Genomic DNA, 23,035 nt, shown 5'->3' on the forward strand with positions numbered 1-23,035 from the left:
GCACAAAACCCTGGGTTTGATTGCCAGTACTACACAAAACCATGAGTTGTGGTATGTGCCTGTAATCTTGGCATTGGAGGAGGAAGCAGGAGGATCAGGAGTTCAAGGTCAGCCTTGGCCACACAGCAAGTTGAAGGCCAGCCAGGGTTACATCACTACATAAAACCCTAACCCTAAAACAAAGATCTCTCCTGAGGCCAACAATTTAAATGTCATGAGCTTGAGACAGTTGAGGACAGTGGTTATCTGGCTATAGTCCTGCTGTGGTTTAGAATGCTGTCTGTCAGCTAAATGAATACATTAACACACATGAATTGGTATGCTTTCTTAGTAAAGATTGGTTCTCAAAAGAGAATAAGAATTTCTGTGATCTAAGAAAATAGCAATTTATAAACTTATTCAGTCTTATAATTAAATATTCTCTAATAGCTTGAACTAAGTTTTGTGAAGATGAATGGTGACTCTGGTGGTCCTGAGCCTTCGATGTGATCCTCCAAATGACAAAGGTTCCCATCAGAAAGGCAGCATCATGTGGCCATAATTATGTAAAAAGTAATGAAGCTACTGTGGTGGGAGGTGTATCTTAAACAGTGCTTCACGCTACAGAATATACAGCATCAAGTGTGAATGGATACACACTACACTCTGGAAGGCAGTGGCATCAACACAGGCTCGCTGCAAGCTCCAGTGCAGGAAGCAGATGGAGGAAGCAGCTGTGCCTGTATGGGAGTGGTGGGGATGTAGGAAATTTCTGTCCTTTCTTTCTACTCAATTTTGTTACAGACCTAAAACTGCTCTAAAAAGTAAATGAAGAGAGAAACCAAACCAAACCCAGAGGTGTCAATGTAATGTGTGCAGCTGTTGTAGCACATACCCTCTGCCTCTTCACAAAAGCACCCTTTAGGTGCCAGGGGGTTGTACTGCCCCTTCAGCACATCTGCACCAGCGCTTCTGCCCCAGCAGGAGCAGCTCTCCCCTCTCTCCTAAGCCAGCCAACTGCCTCCATACTTGTTCTTTAAACGGGAAGCTTCTGTGAGCTTGAGTTACCCTCTTCCTAAGCACACACAGCTTCCAGCCTGATAAGCAGCACATCAGGCCTCCCGTTGTTACTTTAAAGGCTACTTTCCACCTCAGCGTCTGACTAACAGTGCAGAACCAAATGCTTAAGATGCAGCCACAAGACAGCAGGTACCTAAGAGGTTAGCATCATCTCCAGAGACCCAAGCTTCTTCCTCAGGGCCTATCCATCGCTTGCTTCCTTCCCTCCTCAAAGCATCTACAGGACTCAAGCATCGAAGACAAGCCATCAATGCCAAATCTGGATTACTGCTCAAAATAGCAAGTGTACAAACAAAGGCAAGTCCTGACCCAGATTTCCCCATACCTCAAGATGTCTCACTGACTAATAACTGGAAAGACCAAGTACATACGGACTTTTTTGTAATTATTATTTTAATCTGGAAGCATAAAAACTAAGTTAATCCAAATCAAGTTTGAAAAAAAGCAGTAAAGATACTTTCAAAGGTATTTTCCAAAATACACAATTTTCATCTTTGCATTTAAAACTGTGCCAAACTTGATGCATAGGTTGCCAAAAAAGAAAAACAAAAAAACAAACAAAAAAAACTGGCCATGCTTATTAGCCTTAAAATACTTTTATGTTCATGTGTATATGTCTATCTGAGCATATGTACATGAGTGGAGCCCAAGGAGCCCAGATGCATAGGATCCCCTGGAACTGGAATTAACAGGCAGTTTGTGAGTCTCCTGATATGGGTGCAGGGTGCAGGGAACTGAACTCAAAAGTTCTGCAGGAACAATACATGCTCTTAACTGCTGAACCATTTCTCCAGCCCCCATGATTAGCCTTTTGAATGTTAGCGGATATTCCTCCTGCCCCAGAACACTGTACCAGGAGAACTTCCTGCCTCCTTACAGTTGGGTCAGCAGAAGTCTTCCTGCCCCACAGAAATGGTTTTGTAAGTACCATGTTCCAAATGAATTAGGATTTCTTCTTGTTGAGCTCAAAACCCATAATTTCAAAAATTTAAGTGACTTTTTTCCAAGTTAAAACTATTATGACTTCATTAAACTCATTTCCTTTAGCCAGCCTCCTAAATATCAGCTTTGGACATTAGGCAATGGTTTAACCATTATTACAAGGTAAACATTTGCTTAAAACAAAACAACAACCCTGCAGTGGATGTGAAATGCCAGTGGCTATCATGGGTTTGTAATTAATCCCCTACAGGATGCTACTGTAGCAAACCATAATGCATTGTGGTTAGCATAGGATAAGTTCTGAATAAAGTTCTCAACCAGAGCTCCTCTTGAAGGCTGAGACCCATGCTCTGCACAGCCTGGCAGAGAGCTGGCTGCCTCAGATACAAAACTGTGGGAGTTTCTCAGATATAAAGCTGTGGGAGATGCATGTTTCCTGAGTCTCAGAAGCAATATGACGTAACGCACGATGTTTCACATCTGGGAAACAAAATAGCAGACAGCATTTTGGGCAAGTGACATATTCCAATTTATTTAAACTGTGGTGCTGGGTGTGAAGTCATGCATCCTAAGCCATGCATGTTTCCTTCCCAGCTAGTGTTTCTGCCAATGCTCCTGCTCACTGCTGTTTCAGTGATTACTAATAACAGATGCTAATCAGCGCTTCTCGAAAATGCACTGCTAACTTCCTGTGTTACCTTAAATAGACCACTGTGCAACAATGACACCGACAGCATTCTTTATTCTAAGAGGTGAAAAAATGAGGGAAATTTTAGAACCCCCCTTCTTTTTCGGACCCCCCTCCCCCGCCCGGCTTCTTTTTCTTTTGGCAGGGAGAGAAGGCAAATTTAGGAATCAAAATATAAATCTTGAGATTTATATAAACCTTTATATAAATTTATATAAATCTTTATTTATTGTTTACAGAAGAAATCCCACAAACTCCATTTGAAGGAAATTTTACTACTACTTTTCTTATTTAGAAGAACATATATCTGATTAGTAGATCAAAGGCTTCACTGAATAGTCTGGCTTTGCTCCATAAGCAAGCTAAATTTCTAAAAGGAAAGCACCCGTGCGTGCGGCTCCTCACCTCAGCCCGCTACTGGCTGGCTCCACAGAGCTCCAGGCTCCTCCTTGCATACTCAGTGCAATACCTCACATTCCTTCCCCAGGCCAGACCGCCTGGCAAACCTACTGCGCACAGCATTCATTTCCCTGTCTGACTCAGCAGTTTAGGACAAGAATAGGTTATGGCAGACTTTTATGACCTCTCTAATGCATGTGTGACCATGTGGTGCCTCACTGAGTGACACAGCAGATGGTTCCAGGGCACAGTATACACATAAAAACCCAGGTCTGCAGAGCCATGTACTGCAAGTAAGGGCTGAATTCATAGCAGACCTTCCCACCCCATCCATCGCTGATCCCCCAGTTCCCTCTAGACATGATCCCAAATTCTGGCGCCCTTTACCGCAGAATGTGCTGTCACCGTTTCTCTCCTATCATTTTCTCCTCACCCAACTCCAGCTAGACTTTAGTTTCACTTGCTGGCTTCCCAGCCATAAACCTCCAATTTATCAAACTCAAGGTCACCTTTCAGCTTGTCTTACTCAACGTCTCAGGAGTTAATGACTCTTGAAATGTTTGCTTCACTTGGTCTGCAAGTTACACCTTTAACAACTTGCCCACTGCCCCAGCTTCTGACCCACTTGTTAGCTAGGTCTCTGTATCCTTCCCTTCTGTAGCCACACCCTTTCTCTATGCAACAAATGCCACAAGACCCTGGATTCTGTATTTAACTCCCTGCTTGAATTCTTTATTTGGAAGTCTATACAAGCATTAAGAACCCAAACCCTGCCCATTTCAGGAATAGCACCTTGTTTCCTGAGAGCCTGCTGCATAAGCAAGAACATGCAGAAACACTCCTTAACCCTTCCCTTCCCTCAACTTAGAAGTGAGGTGTGTCAATTCCATCACCATCACTGTTCCCCATTGCCATGGCTATACTCAAGTCTTCCACCACTATCTCTTTGGTCACCATGTCAGTCTTTCTCACTGGCCTGATAGCTTCTGATCCTAGATATTACAATCCAAATTCTCCACACAGACGGAAGTATGACTGTCATGCTTTGCAATGTACTTTGAGTAAAACCAAACTGTCCACCAGGGCTACTCAGCACAGCATACTTAGCCTGTCATCTCTTTCATCAAATGCCCTGCTTCTTCTGCTCTTGGGGCTTCTCAATTCACTACTGTGTACCTGGCATGGCTGTGCTCCCCACTGCCCACATCTGTCCTGAACCATTTCAGTACCCTTGCCAGAAGGATACTGTCCCTAACTGCACAACAAAAGTTGGTGCTAAGGCTATTAGATCCATACACCTGTTGTTAAAGAACTAAAACAAAACCACCAGAAGAGCAGAACACCCTCCTACAGGCATACAGGAAGTAGCTAGGAGGACAGAATTACTCAAGGAGGCCGATAAACGGACATAGTCTAGTGGGTAAGGGTTCCCTAATAATATGCCTTATCTCAAGACCTTAATGAGATTCTAATTAGAGTTGTGGCAGACAAGGTTGTTTAGTAAGCTTCTGTTGTGATCAAATCCCTGAGATAAAACAACTCAAGGGAGAGATGATTTATTTTGGCTCAGTTACACTCCATGGTCAGTTGGCTCCATGGTTTGTAAGTCTGTGGCAAGGCAGAAACACAGAGGAAGGGTATGAAGAAGAAGTTATTTACTTTGTGGCAGTGAGGTAACAAAGAAAAGTAATGAGAGGAAGGCCAGGGCTCGGACACTGTTTTCCAAGGCATGCCCTTAGTGACCCACTTCCTTCATGAAGGCCTTGAGTTCTACAGTTCCACCATTTCCCAACAACCTATCCAAAACATTTTCAAGTCGATGTCTCTTGAAGCTTAGGGTAGCTTTAAACTCACTATGTAGCTGGAGCTGATCCTCTTGCCCCCACCTCTGGGATTAATGGGGTGTACCATCACCCCTGGCTTCAAATTTTGAATGGATTAAATGAATAGCTAGGACAGAGCCTTGATGACGTAGCTGCCTCCAGAAATGCCCACACACTGGTGTGCTTTAGTAATATAAGGCTTTTGTATTCATGTTCCCGTGCATATGCGTGTGTATGTGCACACGCATGTGAAGCCAAAGGTCAACGCTGGGTGTTTTTCTCTATGGCTTTCCACCTTATCTTGGAAATAGGTCTCTCCCTGAAATTGGAGTTCACCGATTCTGCCAGACTGGTAGCCAGCAAGTCAGCAAGCCCCAGGGATCTTCCTATGTCATTCTTAATAATGCTGGAGTTACAGGCACATGTTACTGTGCCAGCTTTTTATGAGGGTTATAGGGATACGAACTGAGATGTGTGTACATGCTGTGCATGCTAGCCTGCTTGCCTGCTTAGTTCAGAGCATAAATTACAGGAGTTGGTTCTACCCCTCTACCATGTAGATTCTGGGGACTGAACTCAAATAGTCAAGCCTTTTTTTTTTCTTTTGTAAAGATAGGGTCTATGTAGTCCTGGCTGTCTTAGAATTCACAATGTATACCTGGCTGCCTCAAACTCACAGAGATGCGAATTCCTCCAAAATCTGGGATTAAAGGCATGAGCCACCACATCCAGTCTCCAAGATTCCAAGATGCTTCTAAATGCAGTCAGGTTGACAAGATCACAGAGTATCATCACAAGTATCAACATACAGAAATCAGTATTTTCACACACCACCAACGAATTATATGAAAACAAGCTGGGTGACTTCAGGAGGCAGAGGCAGGCAGATCTCTGTGAGTTCAAGGCCATACTGGTCTACAGGATCCAAAGCTACACAGAAAAAAAAAAACGTGAAAACAATCTCATTTACAACAGCCATAGAAACAAAAACCTGGGGATATTTTTAAATAAAGAGGAGAAAGACCACTACAGAAAACTATAAAACACTAATGACAGAACTCAAGGAGAACACAATATACATAGACAGACAGTCCATGTCCACATTTAGACATTGGGCATAAGGACTGCTGAATCATCACCTTGCTTCGCAAACTGACATACAGATTTAGTGCAATCCATATCAAAATATCAATGACACCTTCATATAACTAAGGAAAAAGTCCTCAATTCATATGGACCTATCAAACCAGGAAGCAAGCAGACAACACCCAAATAATCAAAGCAATCTTGGACAAAAAGAACAGAGATGGTTGTCACATTACCACAGAAGAGCCTAAAAGCTACAGTACGGCACAGAGCACTTAGGAGCATAAGTATGTCTCTATTGTTAACTGGTCTTCAATGAAGGTGCTAACAACAGACAAGCACAGGGAAAGCTGGGAATCTAGATGCAAAGTATGAACCAGACTCATCTCTTCCTACACACAATAATCAACAACAGATATCGTTTAACATCTGAAACTCGGACTGCAGAAGAAAGCACAGGGCCATTGCTTCACAATTCTGCAATAGGCAAGGATTTCTTTTTTGGGGAAAGATATTAAAAGTATCAGGAGAAAAAAGAGTAGACAAAAATTACAACAAATTAAAAAGCTTCTGTCCAGCAAAGTAAACAATCTACTGAGTAAAGAATATGGGAAAAAATATGTGACTTACTCATTTGGCAGGGTAGACATCCAGAACATGGAACTTAAAAATGAGTAGTCCGCTGAGCGTCGGGGGGCACAGGGCTCTAATCCTAGCACTCAGGAGGCATAGGCAGGCAGATTTCTGAGTTCAAGGCCATCCTGTCTACACGGTGAGTTCCAGGACAGCAAGGACTATGTAAAGAAACCCTGTCTTGAAAGACCAAACAAACAACAACAAAAAAGTGGTTCAATAAATTAAATTAAAGAAGGGGCAAATATACAGTATAGTCTGACAACAGCCTGAGCTACACAGTAAGGCCCTGACAAAAACAAGCAAAAAAAAAAAAAAAAAAAAAGGCCCCCAAGAAATAGGGCTATCACCAGGTGGTGGTGCACACCTTTAATCCCAGCACTCAGGAGGCAAGACAGGCAGATGTCTGTGAGTCTGAGGTCAGCCTGGTCTACAGAGTGAGTTCCAAGACAGAGAAACCCTGTCTCGAAAGGAAGGAAAGGAAGGAAAGGAAGGAAGGAAAGGGCTAGCAAGATAGCTCAGTGAGTCACATACTTGCTGCACAATCCTGAGGACCTGCACTCAATCACAGGAACCTGTGCAAAGATAGGTGACAACCAATTCTACAAAGTTGTTTTTTGACCTCCACAGAGGTGCTGTGGTATGTACACACACACACACACACACACACACACACACACACACACACACACACACACACACACACACACACGCGCGCGCGCTCTTATATATACACAACAAATACATTTTTTGAAGTTTAAAAATTTAAAACACACCAAGAAATAGACTGATGGTACTACCTAGCTATCCCACTCCCAGGTACACAGCCAAAGGAGATCAGTACACCAAAGACAGCAGCAGAAAGGCAAGTGTTACATTTTCTCTCCCATACACAGCATGAAAATGTCCTGAAGAGGTTGAGCGTGGTGGTGCATGCGTTTAATCCCAGACCTTGGAAGGCAGAGGCAGTCAGATCTCTGTGAGTTTGAGGCCAGTCTGGTCTATGTATCAAAGCTCCAGGTTAGCCAGGGCTACAGGGGAGATCTCTCCCCAACAAATCCTGAAAATAGAACACTCATAAATAGTGGAGAAGGGGACGGTGAGATCTAATTTGTATGTATATGTGGAAATATCATATTGACCCTATTAATATGCATGATTAAGAACCCTGTCTTGAAAAACAAAAACACATCAATAATTTAAAAATACTCTTTTTTGGGGGGTGGGGAAGGGGTTAAGACAGGGTTTCTCTGTGCAGCCCTAGCTGTCTTGGAACTCACTTTGTAGAGCAGGCTGGCCTCAAATTCAAAGATCTACCTGCCTCAGCATCCTGTCCTAAGTGCTGGGATTAAAGTCCTGGCTACAAAAATATTCTATTCTTTAAAAAAATAATAAAAATGAATCAGAGGACTGTACACAAAGGTCACAACTGTTTCTCATTTTAAACCCATTATATTAAACTCACAGAAATTCATTTGCTTCAGCCTCTTATCTACTGGGATTACAGGCACCGACTACTGTACTGGGCTAGTAAAGCCATTAAAAAAAAAAAATAGCATTCTATAAAAATCAAGCATACCCCACAACCCACTCTGACACGTACAGCTTTAGTCCATCTCTTTGTCAGATGTTGTAAGAGTGTCCTACAGAAAGGTTTGTGTTAGTAAAGACCCCAAGGTGTAAGTCCAGGAGGTAGGACATAGCAGTGACTGACGGCAGGATTCTGTACATGAGAGCATGGATGACCTACAGCCATATCCAATGGAAAACCAAATAGCAGCTCCTGGAAGAGTACCTGAAAGGTGACGCCACTTTAAAGGCCTGAACACAGCACATATGTGTTAAACAGTTTTTAAGAACACAGAAAGCAAACATCTTTGTTCCTGAGACAGGGAGTGGAAATGGCTGGAGGCGGAGATGGGAAAGCATCTAAGTGGATACTAGCTGGTGGTTAACAATGGAGTTCTTGGACTGGTTAGGGGAGTATACTGTATCACGTAAGTACACATGCATACATACACAAGTTTTTTTTTTTTTTCAGTTCATGATATATATGAAATGTCATATACTGAAAAGACAAAAACAGGAAAAAGATGACCACAGTGTGCTAGCTGCTATCACTGCAGTGAGCACAAACACAGAGGTACTTACTGGTCAAGAGTCTTGTAGTAGATGTCCAGGTCCTTGTTCACCAGCTCTGTGGTTCTCATAACGATCATCATTTCTCTATACTTCTCTTCGGCATCCCGAAACTGAGGTTCTCTGAGTTCCTTCTTAAAGTGAAGAATTTCTTCTTCATAGCCCTTCTGTCGCCCCAAAGCTAAACTGTGATTTCTTTTTATAGTGTCTATGTTCTCTTCCAACTTCTGATGTTCGCTGGAAAAGGGTAAATGATTAGTGAGGACCACTGTTCAGCTTCTGGCAACCTAAGACAGGTGTCATCCCTCCTTGGTGATGAGCACACAGCACAGACGCTCTTGCTTTCTAAGGCTTTTGAGCTAGTGCTCTTCCTTCCAAAATTCTGCAGTATTCATGTTTCTGAAGCAGCTAATTTTTGTGTACTAAATAAAGAATCCTTACAACATGTGAGCATCATGAAAGCCCCTGGCTTTTAGATACTGACGACATAAGGCACTGCTGGGGATTCAAGCAACAAAGTAATTTACTTCTGCTTTACAATTAACAACTACCAACTGCCACCAATGAGAAGCTACTGGATAACAGATTTCAATCAGTTTTATTTACAAGTGTCAAAGACACAGTACAATTTTATCTGCAATAAACTAGTCATTTTCTACAGTAAAATTCATTAAAATTTTGTTTCTATTGCAAAAGTATAAAAACCACAATTCTGACCAAAAAGAAGTACTCAAAATTCTCTGGTACCCTGGTAAATTATACAGACTTCAACATATGCCTTAAATTTTTTCATTTACACAGGGCAGTGGAGACACATGCCTTTAATACCAGCACTCAGGAGACATAGGCAGGCTGATCTCTGTGAGTTTGGGGCCAGCTTGGTTTACAAAGCAAGTTCCAGGACAGCCTCCAAAGCTACACAAAGAAATCCTGTCTCAAAAACAATCAAACAAACAAACAAAATTTCTTTTTTCATTTACTTATCAACTGAAATGAAACACTATTTCCTGTTGAGTGTGTCGATCAGGCATGAAATTTCAGTCCTCAACTGGTAGAGGCAGGAGCACCATGAGTTTGGGGCCAGCCTGGGCTTTTTAAGGAAACATCAAAAATAAAAATAAACACAAGTTACTAAACATACTTTTTCATTTGTAAAACTTGCATTTGTCCCATCTCCTTCAAATGTTGTTTTCTTTCTTCTTCAACTTCTTTTAGTTCCTCTCTTCTTTTCCTTAGTGTAAGGTTATCCTGTAGCCACCTTTCCTGTATCTAGATGTAAATATTGTATCAGTTAACAAAAATAAACAAGCTACTACCATGAGCTCCCTAACCATGCAGACAGGAAGTGAATGATAACACTGCCTTCTTCACAGTCATGTTAAACTGACCAGAGGAGATTCAGCCAGTGGGACAGGAGGGCAGGAAGGACAGAGCAGCTTGCACTGCCCCTTCATGAACATGATGTAAGAGCTCTTCTTTGGCAGGGGTAACCCTCTTAATAAATGAGTACAGCATGTATCCTTGTGTACTCATTTACTTATAAACTATTGATATATTTGGTAAAAAGTCATTAAATGTGATCATTTTATATACACACAAAATAATTGTCTAAAATGGAAAAATTAATCAGATGTTATTTTTAATTATGATGTATTTTTAAGACAGGATCCCATTTTGAAGTCTAGGCTGGCCTTGGAACTTACAGAGATCTGCCTGCCTCAGCCTGCTAAGATAAAGGTGTGTACCACCACACCAGGTGGTATGTGTTGCAGCCAAGAAACCCTTGAACATCACTCCTCACCATCTACTTCAGTATTTTTCATTTGCTTGTTTTTGAGGCATGGTCTCTCAGGGACAATAGAACTCACCAGTAAGCACTATACACAGCCAGTCTCTAACTCCTCAGCTCTGTGATTGTAAGTGTGTGCCACTATGCTTGCCTTTCACCAGTGTTATTCTGTACTGCCCCTTGAGTAAGTCAGATAATTTCTACTTCCCTTCATATGTATTCCTTAATTGAAAAAAGGAAGGCGGATTTCAAATTACTTCTTTAGGATAAAACTTGCCTGGACTTAAACAAGCACATAAACCAGTGAGTTCCCAGCCACCGAGCTCAGCTGATATAGCAATGGTGACTTCCAGACAGACAGAGCCAATAGGATACAGATATCATATGGGGGATTCGTTAGGACAGTTGATTCATACAATTACAGAGGGTAACGAAGCTCATTACCAGTGGTCTGCAAACACATTTCCAGGATGCCAGAAACAGCTCAGGGATAAGCCTGAGAAGCCGAGGGTCACTAATCTAAGTCCTGGACTCCTCCTTCCTCCTGCTTCCACCACTCTTGTGCAGTGATTACAATGTGTAACATCATGCAGTTTATGAGGTCCAAGGCCTCCTGCATGCTAGGTAAGCACCCTATCAGTTGAGCTACACCTGGAGCTCTAATGTCTAAGAGCAAAAAGAGTGTGTCCCACAGGGCTGGAAAGATTGTCTGGCAGTTAAGAGCCTTGCTGTTCTTGCAGAGGATGGAGTTTGGTTCCTGGCATCTATGCTGATTAGCTCACAACCACCTGTAACTCCAGCTGGATCTAACGCCCTCTTCTGGTCCTGGCAGGCATATACGTTTTCATGTGCATATATATCTCTATCTATCTATCTATCTATCTATCTATCTATCTATCTATCTATCTATCTATCTATCTATCTATCTATCTATCTGTGTAACATAGTTCACAGATGAAATCCTTTTCTGTCCTATCCAGGCTCCCAGCCAATTGGAGGACTCACACTGCAGGCAGACATACCACATGCACATATTAGGTCAGGCAGATATGCCTCATTGATATTTCATATTTGAAATGCCTGAGAGTGGTTGTGCGTGCCTGTAATTCTAGGACATGAAGGAAGGTGAAAGGGGTGGGGGATTAGGGGGTTGCGGGGTGGTCAGAAGCTCAAGGTTCTCAGCAATACAACTGGCTACAAGTCAGCCTGGACTGAAAGATCTTGTTTCAAAGAAACAAACAATAAAAAATTCCTGGTGATACAGTCAGATACCCAGCAGAAAGCTGATCTGGCTAACCCTCAAAAGGCAAGTAAGTGTTTTACCAATATACTATATCCCCAATACTTCAAAGAAATTTTAATTATCATATACAACAAAGTAATTAAAGCAAACAGTGAATTTTGCTTAAGACAACATGAACAAAGAAGGGATATTGTTTCAAAGACACTAACTACCATGCCTAACTAAAGCATGTTCAAGGTAACAATCCAATTTACATTTTTCTTTCCTTTTTAGTTTTTCGAGACACGGTTTCTCTGTGTAGCCCTGGTTGTCCTGTCCTTGCTGTGTAGAACAGACTGACATAGAAATCCAACTGCCTCTGCTGGGATTAAAGGCTTGGGCTACCACATCCAACAAAGACAATATCTCAATCTAATTTTAATTATATTGTAGAAATTAATATTCTTAATAGAGAAAATGACACACGCACACAACTCAAAAATGAAATTATATTTTCCTTAAAATAACTTGTAAGATACATTGGACCTTACTCCTATGCCTAGCTTACATCTAAAACTTAAAAAAAGCCTGTGAGTTAAAGTGCAAGATCAAAATATATTAGCTGAAAAGACAGAAAATAAAATGAATGTAAGATACATATATAAATTTAAGTATATATCTACATATAAACCTGCACTTATCCATCGGATATATAGATTAAGACAGAAATAAAATACTTCTTCAAGATCAAACAAGAATCTAATAGTAGCAACATCTAGGGATGTTGACTGGGAGTAGGAGGAGGGGGATACTTAACTTTTTTATCTTTTAAGTTTTTTTTTTTTTTTTTTTTTTTAATAGACAGGATATCACTATGTAGCCCAACCTGCTTTTCCCTTCTGAGTGCTGGAACTAAAGGTATGTGCTACCATGTCTGGCCTTTAATGTTTAAACTTTTACCACTGAAAGCCCTTTGTTGAAAATAATAAGCCAGGTGGTAGTGGTGCATGCCTTTAACCCAGCACACTGGAGGAAGAGGCGAGCAGATCTCTGTGAATTTGAGGTCATTCTGGTCTACACAGTGAGTTCTATAATAGCCAGGGCTACACAGACAAACCCTATCTCAAAAAAAGCAAACAAAACAAAACAAAACAAAACCCTCGAGTCATTTTTCTCTATTTGCATTTCCATCAAATTTTTCTTCTAATAAAACTTACTATAGAAATGGTGTTGTGATTCCATGAGCAGAAAGCCCTACCTTCTGTGTGTCAATATCTTGCCTCATGGTTCCCATTTCTTTATTTATTTTTTCTTTGTGTTTGTCACATTCATTTAGTTGAGCCACAACTTCATTAAGTTCAGTTTCCTTTTGCTAAAAAAGAGAAAAATTCATTAAGTGCATGAAAATAAAACAAATAATTTTGTTTTAAATTACCTTTTTACAATTAACCATTGGGCCGAACTCCTGGAGTACAACTGAGGTGAGGGAGGAGTGATAACATGAACAAAGGAGTCAAGACCATAATGGGGAAACCCACAGAATCAGCTGACCTGAGCTAGTGAGAGATCACTGACTCAGGTCTGACAAATGGGGAACCATGGTAAGACTGAACTAGACTCCCTGAATATAGGTGACAATGGTGCAGATGGGACAATATATGAAGCCACGGGCAGTGTGTCCAAGATCTAACTCTAATGCACAAGTTGACTTTGTGGAACTCATTCTATATGGAGAGATACCTTGCTCAGCTTAGGCATGGGGGTTGGGGGTGGCTTGGTCATGCCTCAACAAGATGATGGGACAGACTTAGTAGACTTCCTAGGGGAGGCCTTGCCCTCTTCAAGGAGCAGATGGGAGGTAGGGGAGGGGGAAGACAGGGGAAGCAGGAGGAGGAGAAGGAGAGGGAACTGGGATTAGAATGTAAAAAATAAATTAGTCAATTAAAAAAAATCTAAAAAAAATTACCTTCTTATAGTCATCTTTTCCATCTTGAATATAATTCTCTATGTCTTTCATGTAACCATTAATATTTTTAACCTTCTCTTTGATATCATTGATCTGTGGGAAAACATTTATTAAATTTACAGACAAACACACAAAACCAAAACTAAACTTTACACTAGATGAGCTGGGTATAGTGGCATATGTCTGAAATCCTGTGCCAGGGCTATATACTGAGACTCTGTCTCAAGAAAACAAACAAGTAAATAAATAATTTTAAAAATCACCAGGATAAGACTAGGACATCAGTAGAGAGCATAAGAGAATGCCAGTTTAGAAGGGAGAAACCAGAGACAGTCGGTTTTAAGGGTGTGCACAGCCCCTGGTAGATCAACTATATATACCCTGGTGGATCAATGGCCCACATGCATCAGCACATGACGGGTGCAAACTGGACTTGGTGGGTCACAATGAAAAGAAAAGGAGGGTATGAAGTTTGAAGGGAGATGGGGAAGGGGGGGATCTAAGAGGAATTCTAGTGGGAGAAATCGGAAGGTAAATATGATCAAAAACATGACATACAAATTCTCAAAGATTAAAATCTGCTTTAAAAAAACTTTGAAACCAAGTGTTCCACCACTATCAAATTTTAGGTCAGATAATTTCTTATCAATGGGAATGGATTAGTCTCAATTCTTTCTTTCTATGTATCTATGTAGACCAGGTGGGCCTTGAACTCACAGAGGCCTGCCTTTGCCTCTCCAGTGCTGAGATTAAAGGTATGCACCATTACCTCCTGGCCTGAGAAACAAACGTATTTACTCTTTACTCAAGAATTTTTCAAAGTCAAAACTATAACATGTCTTGGTGAGTAACAGTACTTGCTATGCTAGCCTGATTTCAAACAATTGGGCATGGCTGTGTGTGCCTATAACCTCAGCACTGGCTGGGGACAGCAGATCCTGGAAGCTTACGAGGCAGCTCCAGTGAGACTCTGGTTCAGTGAGAGACTCTGCCTCAAAGAGAAAAGCTAGACAGTGACAGAGAAAGACTTCCAGCTCTGGTCTGTGTACACATGCATGGGCATGCATACCTGAATACAACCTGCCCCCCACACACACATACATGCATTGTCATGAGGGCTAGGGATGTAGCTTGGTGATAATGCTACTCTAACATTCACAAGGCCCTGAGTTTTATGTCCAGCACTGCAAAAACAAAAATAGTATGACAAACCTGAAAATACTGCTCATCTTATCAAGTTATTTGATTTATGTAAAATAACAGTGCTATAAACATTTAACACAGGCATTGGGTAAGCAAAACATATAAACAAAAACTTACTTTATCTTGAGCCATTTTGTTGCTTGTTTGTTTTCTGTGGATTAATTCTTCTTTTTCCTGCTGGAACTTTTCCAGTGCTGTCTCCAAAGGATTTATTTGCTCTTTAGCATCCTGAATACACACACAAAGCCAGACCAGTCATACAACACTCTATTACCTTATTTCAGATTCCAGGCTCCATAGCCTTAGTAAAACATGCCTTAGTTGTCAGGCTTTAATGTTAACTTATTTGCATCTCTTGACAGCGCCCATGAAGATGGTATCATTATTTTTATCCACAGATTTCAGAGAAGCAAACATAGGTAACTTATGTTGTAATTTAAGAAAAGCAGTGCTCGAGAGAAAGACTCTGTGCGACAGAGTTCAAGCAGAGGGGTTTTTTATTAGGGGAAAAGGATCATAAAAAAAGGAAAGGGGAAGGGGGAGACCAGCCTCCAGGGACAGGAGCAGCAGGAGAGAAGAAAGAGGGGGGAGGGGGCAGACAGACAGGGAGAGGAACAGAAAGAGAGATGGGAGGTGGGCAGGGCCCTTTTAAAAGGGAACATGGTGAATATTCACAGGTGGTGCTTTTAGTGGCTGCAGCTGAGGGCACACCCTATCAGAACCCCAAGGACAGGCCAGTTCAGATTCCTGAATACAACCAACTTGTTCAAGGTCACAAAAGTAAATGGAACAGTCAAAAGTCTAACCTAGACTAGTGCAAAGCAATACTATTTTATGCTATAAACCCAAATTATTTAATCCAAAATTATTTAATAAAGGAACATTTATAGCAACTACTACTAAATAGACTGGGTAACTTGTGTAGTGCTTACTGAAGGAGTGGCTGTAATTATGAAAACCTGGACTAGGACCTTTGCTTTGATTCACTGAGATAAAGCCAATGTATGCATTTCAGTGTCTGTGGCACCCCATGCCCAACCACTGTACAGGCAAGCTGTCTGATATCACATGTGGGACTGAATGGAAGCAGTGCTAACACAAGGGTGTCTGACACAGATACAACACTTGGGAACAAGAATCCGTATGTAGTTATACAGCCATCATCTGCCCGCTTCTAATAACATGAAATTCACTACCTAACCAGACACTTGGTTCTTCTTTACGTGACCCAACTCTTTCTTCCCAAATCTTTACTTATTGATACCCACTCTGTCACTGGAAATCATATGAAGAATCATCATAACACTTTCGAGTCTCACAATAACTGTAGTCATGTCTCTTAACACCAACAAAGAGAATTCTGTGACTGGAATAACTTACAAAACAACATGTATGCATATTCATACCTTTATCTCTCTGTATAAAGACTGAACTTCAGTGGATAATTCCACAGTCTGTTCCTCCATTTGCTGACGACGTTGCAAATTTGTGGATATCTGCAGTTTCTCTGATTTCAGCTCGTTTGTTTTACTTTTCAGGTGTTGAATTTGCTCCTGTTGGTCCTGTATAAGCTTACGGTTCAATTCAATCTTACTAGAAACTGAACAGAAACATATGGATACAGTGGCTAATGGATGGGGACAGAAAACACTGCTGTCATCCTTTGTAGTGAATTCCAATGGGCTCCACTGAATGCAACAAAGGTGCCCTGCTTGCTATCCCCACCCAGTCACTCACAGGGCAGGTACAACTGAGAAAGAGCACAGCTCATCTGACCCTCTACCATTCCAAGTCTGTTGCACAAGGCAAAGAAACAGAAATGATACTTGGACGGAGAGAGAAGAGAATGAATGTACTGTGGGCTCTTCCACAGAGTAGGTACAAAAGGCATGTGGAGCAGCACTGAAGTCTTTGTGGGATATGAGCAAACAGACATATTACCTGTATCCAGTTTGTGTTGCTTTTCTTGTTTTTCCTGGTTAACCTGCTGGACAGTTCGATCCAAGTCTACCCCCTGCAGCTTAGCTGCCTGCTGTGCAATTTTCCTTTCAACATCTCTCAGCTCCATCTTTAGAACAGAACAGTTACTTCTAAGAGACTTACTGCATTATCATGATTTAAACCCATTTAAGGTCATGTTTAATAGGATAAAACATGGAATTAAGTTTTGGTACTTCAAATAAGGTAAATGAATTATGCCTCAATTTCCATATTTTTATAAATATTTTAAGCCTAGGAATGTATACAAATCATTGTTTGCACCTGAAAATTTGCTACTCTCTGTGTGTGAGAGAGAGAGAAGAAAGAGAGAGAGAGTGTGTGTGTGAGTGTGTGTGTGTGTGTGTGTGTGTGTGTGTGTGTGTCTCACTGTGTGTCTCACTGTGTAGTGTATAGCTCTTGCTATGTAGACCGGCTGGTCCTGAACTTAACAAAGATTCACCTGCCTCTGCCTCCCCAGTGCTGGGATTAAAAGTGTGTGCCATCATATCTAGCTACTGGTTTGTTTTGTTTTGTGTTTTGATTTTTCAAGACAAGAGTTTCTCTGTGTAGCCCTCCTGGCTGTCCTGGAACTCACTTTGTAGACCAGAATGGCCTCGACCTCGCGGAGATCTGCCTGCCTCTATCTTCTAAGTGCTAGGATTAAAGGTGTGTGTGCCACCACTGCCTGGCTCCAGCTACTGTTTTTTGTTTTGTTTTGTTTTAACACACTCACATTTCACATTCAAACCCCACAGACCAATTTTATTCTACTTTAAACTGCAGTAACTTACCTGGAACCTCTCCATAATTGTAACATCTGTCAGGCATACTTTAGCACTTTCTTCTTCAGGCATTATTGTACCCAAGAGTGTTTCCTGTTCTTCTATGTCAGTCTTTAGGCGCTGTATGTCTCTATTGACACTCTGCAGTTTGTTTCTTAATTCTGGTATTTCCTTCTCCTTCAAATCGATTATGCTTTGCCTTAAGAAAAAAACACAATGAAAATCAATCTAGCTGACATTTCCACATAATTAAAGTGAGGTTATTATGTATTTTTAGCAAGAACAGCACATAAGAGCTTCTAGCCCTTTCCAGGACAGTAGCTCAATGATGTTAACATGTCTTATTACTTGTGAAGTTCACTTTATTCACTTGGTTACAGTGATGTTAGCCATGTTTCTCCACTGTAATATGCCTACTTTTTACTTTGTATTTTAAAAATATCTCTTAAGAGTGATAGACTGAGAATACGTGAATATCCTGTTTTTCAAACATCTGCCTACTGATGCTAGTAGTCATTGACAACTGTTTGCAGTATTATTATGGGGGTGTTGCCAAACAGATACTTTATAAATTGACTGACTAGTCATCAAAAGCTTCAAGGCCATGAAAAAGACAAAAAGGCTGATACACACAGACTGCAGGAGCCTATGGAGAAAGCGTTAGATGCAGTGTGGGACCCTGAAAACAGTGATGAGAAGACCGACGAAATAGCAGTGTGGTTTGTAGTCAGTCAGTAGCACTGCGCCTGTATCATTCTCCTGGTCTCAGTAACTGAATGTGGTCACATAAACTGCTGATACCAACACAAGAGTGTATGTGAAGTCTCTGTACTAGTTTTATAACTTTTTTCTAAGTAGAAAATCATTTTCAAAATTTAAAATACTTTAAGTTACAGAAAGGAAGGGAAGAAGCCAGACACTGCCAAATGCTACACAGGCTCAAGGTACAAATACATCATCTTCTTTACTATCACTGCTTGAACTTGATTGACTGTCTCTAAGACAAGGACTGGCTCCATACCTGTTTTTGATATCAGAGGAAAATACTGCCCAGGTGTGCTAAGAAGCATTTCTAAGGGCATTTAGCAGAGTCAGAATTAGAATCTAAGGTAGCTTTTCCACATTTAAAAAAGTCCTCATAGGTTATTAGACCTTTTATTTGTTGATTTATGTGAAATTAATGTGTTACAGAATGCTTTCTCCTCTTCTGGGAGAGGCTTTCCTCTCACGTGTCCTTAACTCATCTTTGCTTCCCCACTTCTCCAAAACAGTGTTCTGCCAGCACTTGGAAAGTCTTCTGAATTCTGAATTTTGTTGCTTTTAGAAGACATAGTCTCCTCTCACATGTGCCCTTACTTAGCAGCCCAATCAGCAACATGGCTCACTTTCAGTGCATCCTGGTACTTTTCCTGGCTTCTGCCTCTATTTTAAGTAATAGAATGTATGGTACCAATATTAGCACACAGGTACCACTTCAGAACTGTGGTCATTAATCATATACATTAAGGCCAGCTTTAGCCAGGTGTGGTGGTGCATGCCTTTAATCCTAGTGTTCAGGAAGTAGAGGCAGGCAGATATCTGTGAGTTAGAGACCAGCCTGGTCTACACAGTAAGTTCCAGGACAGCTAGGACTATATAATGAGATGTTGTCTCAAAAAAGAAAAGAAAAAATAAAAATAAAAATAAAAAAGCAGCCTTAATGTTTTGACTCTGCCTCTTCAGAGATCTGAGTAGTCTTTTCTGAATACTGGCAGGCTGTGACTATCACCAACAGAAAATGACAGAAGTACCACTGTGACAGTTTTTATGTCTAAGTTCTAAAAGACTCAGATGGGGCTGGAGAGATGGCCCAGCAGTTACAGAGTATGTTGCTGAGGACCTGAGTTCAGTTCCCAGCACCCACATCAGGTGGCTCACAAATATATGTAACTCCAGCTCCCAGGGTATTCAATGCCTATGGCCTCTATGGGTGTGTGCATATGGCCCCTCAACATGTATATTAAATTAAAAATTATGAAAATACAAATCTTTAAAAATGAGAGAGACTTCACAAAGCATCAGCTTCCTGTCTCTTGGAATAATTGTACTTGGGTAACCCAGCCACTCTGCTGACCCAAGCCCAGGACACATGCAGAGGCCATATATGACATCCCTCGGCTGGGCTCCCAGCCAGCAGTCAGTAACAGCCATCCTAAACGTCCATCCCCCCAAAAAACCTTAGGATGACTGCTGCTTTCTGCAAGACCCAGATGACAGTCATCCTAAGGAACCATGAGAACTAGAGCAAGTCCTCACTGTTACTTAGTTACACAGCAGTGACTAGAACAAATGTTACCATTCTTGATGCAGCAAAGTAAGTCACATGGCAATGACTAAGAAATGCTACTCACTCTGTGAAGGGGAGTCATGACAGGAGCCCTGAAATATAACACCACACTACCTTGTGCCACGTGACATATTTAAATATGATAGAACCACTTCATGTTTTCTCTGTGTGTGCACTTTCTATCAACTTTAAGTTTTATCTTTTATTTGATCTTTTTTTCTAGATATTACCTTATTCCTCCTTTTCAATCTCAAGCTACTGCTGTATGTTCTTATCACCTTCTCTGTGGCTCTAACAGTCTGGTTTCTCTCTAGATGCACTGAGTAGTTATCTATTGTTGCATAATAAAATACCCCCAAACCAAGCAGTTTATAAAAAAATAGCAGTTATTGCTCCCAGATATGAGGGTCAGCAGGTATGCTTCTGACAAAGTCTCTCAGGGAGGTGGAGTCCGACTATTTGGCCAGGACCACAGTCATCTCAACTGCTACAAATTCTGCTTCCGAACTCATGATTCAGTAGGAAGGCCTCTAGTCCCCATCATGTAGACTTCTCTACAGCTATTTGAACATGGCAGACTAGAATGGTTGACAGCCACAGTACCTTAGGTCACATAATATTGGAAGGACAAACTATCACTTCTGTCTTTCTTTGATTGTGACAAGTCCCTTGTAGCCCAATTTGGCATTGACCTTGCTATACAGAAGAGGATGACCCTGAATTTTGCTGCCTCCCCTTCTGCAGTGCTGTGATCACAGGTAAGCATCACCAGGTAAAGCTACTTCTAGCTTATTTCAGTTCACACAGACCAATCCTGCCACAGTATAAAGCAGCTACACATGAGCACAGAGAGACTATGGGGCCCACTTTCTGGCTGCCATAAAGAAATCTCCTTACTTCCTCATTTTCCTGAAACTTTTCTGCAATTATCCTGGACAGCAGATTTTGGTTCCTCTGTTTCCAGAGATTTTCTCATTCTGATCTAGTCAATATATTAATAAGAGGTTAAGTTTCTTAAAACACAATCAAGACTTTAGGATGGCTCCTTATCACCTAGCAGGAGTTATACTAGGTGTGAACATAATATAGCCCTATCTTCCCAACTTATGGTAACCAGGCATAAAAATCATGCCTCAAATCTGAGATGGCATGTCTAGCTAGGGTAAACACCTCTCCTCTTTGTACATGGTTCTAATTCCGCTGTTGCTCTTATAACTAAATCACACAAACTTCTTGAGGCTTTACACCCCCTTTCCTGCCACATTCTCAAAATGATTCTCATTCTTATACCCCTGGGCTCTTTTCTTCTTAACTAGTACATATGTCTACACCATTTTCAAGTGCTTCCATTAAGCCCAGCCTTCTAATTCTGAGAGCTTGTCTCCTTGGTTAGACCACCAGCTCCTGTGTACATGTCTTACAGGTCTTAAAGTCTATGTTCTAGGAGACACTAGGATAGGAATCATGTATTTCCTCATGTGATTGTACTTATTAACTGATTATCTAAATTTCTTATATATATGAAAGAGACAGTAACAACAGAAATAATCTGTGCTTCTTCAACAGTGGGAACAACATAAAATAGACTCTAAAGTTGTCTTTTGGGTCTGACGAGATTGCTTAGTGAACAAAGTGCTAGCCACCAAGCCTAGTAGTCTAAGTTTGCCCCCAGGATCCACATGGTGGAAGTCTGCATAGACTTCCGAAAGTTGTCCTCTGACCACCACAAGAATGGCATGGTATGCCATGCCCATACCCACACCCAATAATTAAAATGTAATTTAAAAAGTTGGGTTTTGGGGGGGGGGTGAGGTAGGGAGATGGCTCAGCAGTAAGATCATTGGCTGCTCTTCCAGAAGACCAGGATTTAGTTCCCAGCCCTCATACAGCAGCTCACAACCATATGTAATTACAGTCCAAGGGGATCTAATAATACCCTCTTCTGGCTTCTGTGGGCAGCAGGCACACATGTGGTATACAGGTACACAGGCAGGCAAAACACACACACACACTTAAAAAAATTTTTTAAAGTTATCTTTTGGAAAAACTTTTCGTATTTTGTTTGTGGGGTTTGGAAAATGCCATTGATAACCAGTTTAAAACCTGTTACAACTTATGCCTCAAGCCAAGTCTTAGGAAACACACCTAGTAAAGGCAACACCAATTCTATGCTACTTTAGGCTTACCTCATAGGCACAAGCCCAAGCATTTCATCACGGCGCCGTTCTTTTTTTTTTAGTTCTGATTCTGTTGACTTGAGCTTATCTGGAGCAAGCCTCAGCTTGGACTGCAAGTCACTGATGACTTCTTGTAATTCAGTCTCTGTCTGAAATACTCTCTGACAGACTGGGCAACAGGACTGGTTTTCATCTGTCAGCTGAGTAATGAACTGGGAGTAAACGGCTGTGGCTCCAGCCAGCATGGCTATTTAAAAAATAAAGAAATCTCTAGTCAGACATACATGTATTTTTCTCATATAATCATTATTCTTGCAATTTTTTGGTATTATACAAAAAGCATAACATTTTACTGAGATCTTTCTATGTGCCAGGCATTTATTACACACACAATTTCATTTACTTCTTTTTAACATCCTATATGGTATATAGCTTTATTTTATAGATGATGAATCTGAAATACAGGAAGAGTTCAACAAGTCCAAAACCCACAACTCAGTGAGCTGTACAGCCAGGAATGAGCTCAAGCCAGGATCCATAACAAGGTTTTAAAATCTCCTATCCTTGCCAGGCAATGGTGGTAGTGGTATAGGCCTTTAGTCCCAGCATTCAGGAGGCAGAGGCAGGAGGATCTCTGTAAGTTTGAGACCAGCCTGGTCTACAGAGTGAGTTCTAGGACAGCCAGGGCTATACAGGAAAACCCTGTTTCAAAGAACCAAAGGAAAAATAAAAAAGTAAAATAAAATAAAATCTCTTATCCTAGGGCTGTAGGGGTGGCTTAGTAGTTAAGAGCACTTGCTGCTCTGGCAGAAGACCAATTA

The 23,035-nt window shown here is 41.2% G+C and overlaps 1 protein-coding gene across 1 annotated transcript in view; it reads right to left on the bottom strand.

Moving 5' to 3' along the window:
- The window catches only part of Rad50 (RAD50 double strand break repair protein), a 61,251-nt gene that overhangs the window by 11,555 nt on the left and 26,661 nt on the right, over positions 1 to 23,035 (bottom strand). The window contains exons 13-21 of the mRNA XM_027427526.2: positions 22,224 to 22,461; positions 17,721 to 17,910; positions 16,891 to 17,017; positions 16,356 to 16,549; positions 15,067 to 15,177; positions 13,747 to 13,839; positions 13,039 to 13,152; positions 9,911 to 10,038; positions 8,782 to 9,006 (exon numbers count right to left, since the gene is read on the bottom strand). Coding sequence (XP_027283327.1) covers positions 8,782 to 9,006; positions 9,911 to 10,038; positions 13,039 to 13,152; positions 13,747 to 13,839; positions 15,067 to 15,177; positions 16,356 to 16,549; positions 16,891 to 17,017; positions 17,721 to 17,910; positions 22,224 to 22,461 — 1,420 coding nt within the window. The remainder of the gene's footprint in view (positions 1 to 8,781; positions 9,007 to 9,910; positions 10,039 to 13,038; positions 13,153 to 13,746; positions 13,840 to 15,066; positions 15,178 to 16,355; positions 16,550 to 16,890; positions 17,018 to 17,720; positions 17,911 to 22,223; positions 22,462 to 23,035) is intronic.

This window comes from Cricetulus griseus, chromosome 7 (assembly GCF_003668045.3).
Source record: "Cricetulus griseus strain 17A/GY chromosome 7, alternate assembly CriGri-PICRH-1.0, whole genome shotgun sequence".
Classification (NCBI taxonomy): Eukaryota; Metazoa; Chordata; class Mammalia; order Rodentia; family Cricetidae; genus Cricetulus; species Cricetulus griseus.